General features: G+C 38.3%; 1 protein-coding gene across 2 annotated transcripts in view; it reads right to left on the reverse strand.

The window, feature by feature from the left end:
• LOC106870627 (uncharacterized) overlaps window positions 1-5977 on the reverse strand; it is a 33120-nt gene extending 27143 nt beyond the window's left edge. For both annotated transcript variants that reach the window (XM_014916762.3, XM_089339712.1), the window contains exons 1-2: window positions 5769-5977; window positions 3536-3618 (exon numbers count right to left, since the gene is read on the reverse strand). In XM_014916762.3, coding sequence (XP_014772248.1) covers window positions 3536-3618; window positions 5769-5785 — 100 coding nt within the window. In that variant the 5' untranslated portion in view covers window positions 5786-5977. The remainder of the gene's footprint in view (window positions 1-3535; window positions 3619-5768) is intronic.
• Between the last annotated feature and the right edge of the window lie 790 nt (window positions 5978-6767).

Below are 6767 nucleotides of genomic sequence, written 5' to 3' on the forward strand. Positions count from 1 at the left end.
AGCTTCCCAACCCATAGTTCCTGGTTCAGTCCCACTGCGTAATACCTTGTGATAGGATTTGATAAACGGAAAGTGAAAGAAGCCCGTTGTATATATATATATATACGGTGGTGCACCAGCATGACCGCAGCCACTTGGCTGAAACACATAAATAAAATATATATATATATATATATATATATATATATATATATATATATATATATATATATATATATACATATATATATATATATATGTATGTATGTATATACATGTGTGTATGTGTGTGTGTGTTTCTTTATGTCAGTGTTTTCTCCCACCCATCACCGTTTTACAACCAGTCTCGGTGTATTTAAGTTCCTGTAAAGTAGCGGTTCGTCAAAGGAGAACGATAGGATAAGTACTAGGCTTAAAAAATAAGTCAACTAAAAGCCCTTCAGGGTGGTGCTCCAGCATGGCCGCAAGCCTGGTTACATCGACATAAAAGAGAAACGTGTAACACTGGCCACAAATGAAATTAGCTTAAACGGGCTTTGATTGTTTCCTTGTTATCCTCTTAAAATCATACAAATAAGCTTTAGCTACGCTATTCCAGATACTTCTTTCAAAGCCTTGTGTAACACTGGCCACAGAAGACATGGGCTTAAATTCTGCAACGGGCCATGATTGGTTCTTTGTAATCCTTTTAAAATCATGCAAATAAGCTTTAGCGACGCTACTGCAGATACATTTTCAAATCATTTTGGCAAGTGGGAAATCACCGAAAGAAATTGGAGGAAGGCATCATATACTCTAATATATAAGCGTAAAAGCAGAATGGATACCAAAAATTTGATAGCCCAATGAGTGCCTCCCTTCCTAAGTCGACAAAGTGTGATTTAGGAGCTATTTGGCTGCTATTTCTAGCAGATTATAGATTACCTAGAGCTTCTATCACTGGCTCGTTGTGCTCCACTGAAGTTAGTAGTGAGATAGTAAATAGCGGAGTAGTAAACAGCAAAGTGATGAACAATAATGTGTTGAATTGTAATGCAGTTAACTATGGGAGTGGCAAACAAAAGGGTAATGAACAGCAGGTAGTAAAGCCGTGAAGATTGAGCACGTGAGCAGTTGTATTAATGAATAGTGATGAAATTTACGGTGGAACAATGGTCAGTGGATAGTAACGCAGAATACATAGTAGCATTAAACAATGCGATAGTGAACAGTGAAAGAGTGATCTTGTACATTTAAATAAAGTGAATTCTGGGTGAGTAAACTTGAGACTGTAAAACATCCCTCAGTGAACAATCAATAGTGCGCTATTGAACAGTGACACAGTGAACGGTGGGACAGTTAACGCCGTGAAAAGTGATATGAGTGAGCATTAATATAGTGCTGCATAAACAATAGGATGATAAAATCAGTGGTATAACGAACAGTGATGCTTAGAATGGTGTGGCAGAGAACAATGTGCTGGCAAACACTGGGACAGTAAAACTGGTGAACTGATAAGTTAGCAGTGCGTTAATGAATTAGTGAACGAAGAGGTAGATAATAGTAATGCAGTGTACAGTGGGGCAGAAAAAAAGCCATGATAGTTGATCAGTAACGCAATGAAGAGTTAATAGTGCGTTAGTGAACGGTGGGGAAGTGAAGAATGACGTCATAGTCCCGTAATCGTTGATCAGTAACACAGTAGTAAACAGTATTATAAGAAAAAGGTGATAGTGAGCAGTGATGCAGTGAACAGCAAAACAGAACAGCCATGCATATTGACCAGTAAAATGGCGATCGTTGAAGTAGTAACACTGTTGTGGTCAACACTGGTGCAGTGAACGATGAGAACTAAACGGTGGAGCAATAACGACATGAACTCTGATGAAACGAACTGAAATTGTTACACACGATAGCTGAAATATTAGCTTCAAATTCTAGCACAAGTTCAACAGTTTGTGAGGAGGAGTAAATTGATTGTATTAACCGCAGAGATCAACTGTGGTACTTATTTTATCGACCACGAAAGGATAAAAGGCAAATTCGACCTCAGCAGAATTTGAATTCAGAACATAAAAACGGGCTAAATGCCGCTATGCGAGCTCACAACTCTGCCAGCTCGCCACCTTACAACTTTGATACCAAGGCCGTCTCTTGATTTCTGACGTAGATATGTTGTTGTTATTATTTATTTAAAAGGTTTAAGTATTTGGATGAACGTTGCAAAGTTTCCTTATTCACTCTTTTTGTTGCCAGTAAGAGTTCTATTACCTTGAGAGATACTACTAATTAAGAATAACAGTTGTGTGGAAAATACAGATAGTTGACAGGTGACTTCATTTCACCTGTGTTTAGCAAAGAATGGAAATAGGTTATGCGATCTTCGGTTTCAGGCACACAGACACAGCACTGACACGACTAAGACAAACGGAGTCACGCGTGGACTAACACACACACACACACACACACACACACACACACACACACACACACACACACACACACACACACACACACACTTACATACATGAATACATACATACATACATACATACATACATACATACACATACACACATATGCATGCATATATACATACAGAAGCAAGCATACGTACATTCACATAAAAAAATCTTTAATATGTTCAAACTTATGTACGCAAACACAAATGCAAACCCTTTGCACACATCGTACATACATGCATGCAGACACACACGCGCATGTATGTACACATGCACTTACACACGTACGTATACACACATGCACACACATCCAATATACCTGCGCGTGCGCGCAAATGGGTGTAATTTCAGATGACAATATTTATATTTTCTAACACTGGTACACGCAAACACATGCATGTACATACATACATACATACATACATACATACTACATGCATAATGCATACATACGTACATACATACATACGTACATACATACATACACACATACATACTACATGCATAATACATACATACTACATGAATAATACATTACATACATACGTACATGCATACATACATACGTACATGCATACATACATAATACATACATACATACATACATACATACATACATACATACATACATACATACGTATATATGTACCTACGTATTCATTCACTCTTCTCTTTACAGGCGCCTTCTCACAGTTTAAGAGCATGGAAAATAATTCTCTTTGTCACAGGAAAGCTATCTGGTTGGCATGTACAGACGGGGGTTTGTTATTGCTGCTTCTCTTTTTTTATTTTTTCTCCAGTTTCAATGAATTTGGTTCCATTGACAACAAGCTGTACAGAGTTTCAAACAGCAATATTTCATGGACATTTTCTCATATGTCGTGACATGACGATTGCTGTAGGAAAGAAGAAAGTTGTATTGGGGTTTTAGCTCTCTTGATGCGTTTGTGCGTGAACTAAAATGTAGATTAAATCATTGCTCAACTTTGAAGTCGTGTTTGCAATTATGAGGATAAAACACTACATCGTCTTCCAGCATATTTGGTGTCAAGATGAAAACAGAGCTTGACTCAACTCTCTCAGTCGAAAGTTATACAGATATAGTATTGGATTACCTGCGTGTAAATCATCAGTGAATGGTGAGGGTAGTGGCCGGTGGATTAGTGAATAGCGGTGAAGTAGTTCCGTAAACATTGATCTGCAACACAGTAAATAGCAAAGCAGTGAACAGTAATGGATGGAAAAATATGATAGTGAACTATGATGCAGTGAACAGCGGGGCAATAAAGTAGTGACTCATCACTTTAATCATAGGCGAAAGTGGGGTTCAATAGGAATCATCCTTTAATCCTAACCTGTCGTCCCAGAAGAATAGTAATACATTGGTTGATATAGCTCATCAAATAAAATGCTTAGCGTCATTTCTTCCGGCTCTCAATGTTAAAATCCCATCGAGATCAACTTTGCCTTCCATCCGTTCGAGGTCGATAAAATAAAGTACCTGTCAAGTACTGGAATCGATATAATCGAATTCCTCCCACCGTTCAAAGTTGCTAGCCTTCTGCCATAATTAGAAAGATTTATTATTATTATAGTTTAATCAGGAGGAAAGGCTGTGCCTACGTTCATTTACGGAGCCTCAAAGACTCATGAGAAGGAAGGTAACTTCAAATCGAAGGCCTGATCCAAATACCAGCAACTCTGATAAAGGCACTCAAGGATTTAAGCTGTAATGTAGGACTGATAGACTCATTAAGTCTACAACCCAAGAATGCCACGACTAGGTTTGAACGTAGAACGCAGACTCAGATCTAATACTATGAAACATCCAGTCCAATATTCTTACGATTCCACCAATCCAGTATTCTAGATTGATGCATTTTTATAAACCCCGAAAGGATGAAAGACAGAGTTGACTTCGATGATATTTCAACTCAGAATACTAAGGGTCAGTACAAATACTGATAGGCATTCTATTCGATGCCCCGACTGTTCTGTCAATTCGCCACCTATAAATTCTTTCTATTGAAGGAAGGAGTTTATATGAACCCCAGTACTTGACTGGTATTTTATTTTATAAACCTCCAAAAACTGAAAGGTAAAAATGACCTCGACAGCATTTGAGCTCAGAACGTAAAACTGGACGAAATACCGCTGAGCATTTTGTCCGATGCAGTAACGATTCTAACATATCACCACCTTAAATAATGGTTCCAAATTTTGGCATTAGGCCAAGAATTTTACTGGGAGGGATTTGTCGATTATATTGACCCCAGAGTTCAACTGGTACTTGTTTTATCGATCCTGGAAGGTTGAAAGGCAAAGCTGACCTCACCAATTATAACTAGAATGTTATGACTGAATTTTTAAAAATGGAATGGTAATGGTTATATTATAGTTCTACGCGGTCAAGGCTGACTGAATTAAACAACAGCAAGAACAACCACATCGTAAAATCACGTGTCTTAGTATATCGATATTTGCAAAGGGAGGGGCCGGATTCTTCAGTCTGCATTGCTGCTTCATTATTTTCTTTGTATTTTATTTTTCAGTCTGGTACTTTCCTTCATCAGTCCTATTTGTCGAACTGCTAACTTACGAAGACATAACGAACCTACATTGATTGTCAAGCAGTAAGGCACAAGCACACCTGGAAGACGGAAACACATACATACACACGCACATGCGTGCGTGCGTGCGTGCGTGCGTGCGTGCGTGTGTGTGTGTGTGTGTGTGTGTGTGTGTGTGTGTGTGTGTGTGTGTGTGTGTGTGTGTGTGTGTGTGTGCGCGCGTGTGTTTACACGACGGGAGTTTATACAGTTTTTGTCTACCGAATTCACTTATGAGACATTGATCGAACCGAGTCTATAATAGAAGTTACATACCCAAGATGACGTGGAATCGGAGTAAACAAAAGCACGTGGTAGCAAAGCGAACTTTTAAACTGTACAGTCATGACTACGATTGCTTAGTGACTCGTGTAGAGCGAGATTTATCACTCATCTGCCTTGTGAAATTAATTAGCAGAATTATAGACTAACGAAAATGATGAGAGAGTGAAGAAATAATAGGAATGAACACCCAGGTTCGAAATTTTCCCAAGGCACCTGATGAAGGCTGGAGGGTATATCAGCCGAAACGTTGTGTTAACAACAAACAAGATGAGAACAAATATCCGTCAAATGTAAATAATATAAATAATGTACATATTTCTTCATCTCTTAAATATAGAACTGAAATATTAGAACGTTGGTGCTTAAAAATATTCTCAGAACCAAGAAACGAAACAGCCAATAAATACTTCTATATCTCGTTAAGAATTCCCTCTCTGCTATCGCTTTTACTCACTTTCCGTTAATCTGCATCAATTCAAACTGAAGAATAACCGCAGAAACTCATAACCGTTATTTTTGTCTTCTCATCTCTGGTAGCCTAAAAATATCTTTGTTCTATACATTCTCTTTAGAGAATCAACAACGAAAGAGATCATTCAAAACATCTGTACAAATAATTCCGCGTTCTTTATCAGCTGTACAAATCCTCCACCAGTTTTTATATCTAATAATCAGTCGATATATATTTGTATTATAAGGACTAACTGAAACATTGCTTTGTGACGTAAGTTCAAATGATTTGTTTTTTTACTGACATTTTTTCGATGGCGGATAGCTGGCAGAATCTGTTAGTGGCATTTCTTCCGACTCTTTGTGTTCTGATTTCAAATCCCGCCGACGTCAAATTTGCCTTTCGTTCTTCTGGGGTTAATAAAATAAAGTATTACTCAAGTACTGAGGTTGATGTAAACGACTTGCCACCCCATCTCCAAATTGCTTACCTTGCGCCCTGCAACGGACCGGCTTCCCATTCAGGAGAATTGTAATGATCTCAACCATTTATACTCCATGAAAATTAAGTAACTGGTCTTATGAATCCTAAGGCACGAGACAAATGATTTCCTTCGGAGTCGATCAATTAGTTAATTAGCTCAATCAATCTGTAGCATCAGGCACAACCCTAAAAATTAAAGACAACACAACGTTTGTTAGGGTAGATTATCTTTGTACACTTCACTCGGGCCAAGAAAGGAGTCTCAACGTGACTGCATGACTTGTTAGGAATAAGAATTAAACAAATATCTCTCAAATCACTCAACCATTAGAAAAAAAGCAAAGTCACAGATTTAGTGATTGTTTCAAGTTTTGGTGCAAGGCCGGCAGTTTTGAAGAAGAGTGGTAGTCGATTACATCGACTCCAGTACTTGACTGGTACTCTACTTTATCAACCCCGGAGGGATGAAAGCGAAGATGACCCCCGGTGGAACGTGAGTCTGAAGAAAAGCCGCTATGC

Source organism: Octopus bimaculoides, chromosome 2 (genome assembly GCF_046866305.1).
Source record: "Octopus bimaculoides isolate indiv1 chromosome 2, ASM4686630v1, whole genome shotgun sequence".
In the NCBI taxonomy this organism is placed as follows: Eukaryota; Metazoa; Mollusca; class Cephalopoda; order Octopoda; family Octopodidae; genus Octopus; species Octopus bimaculoides.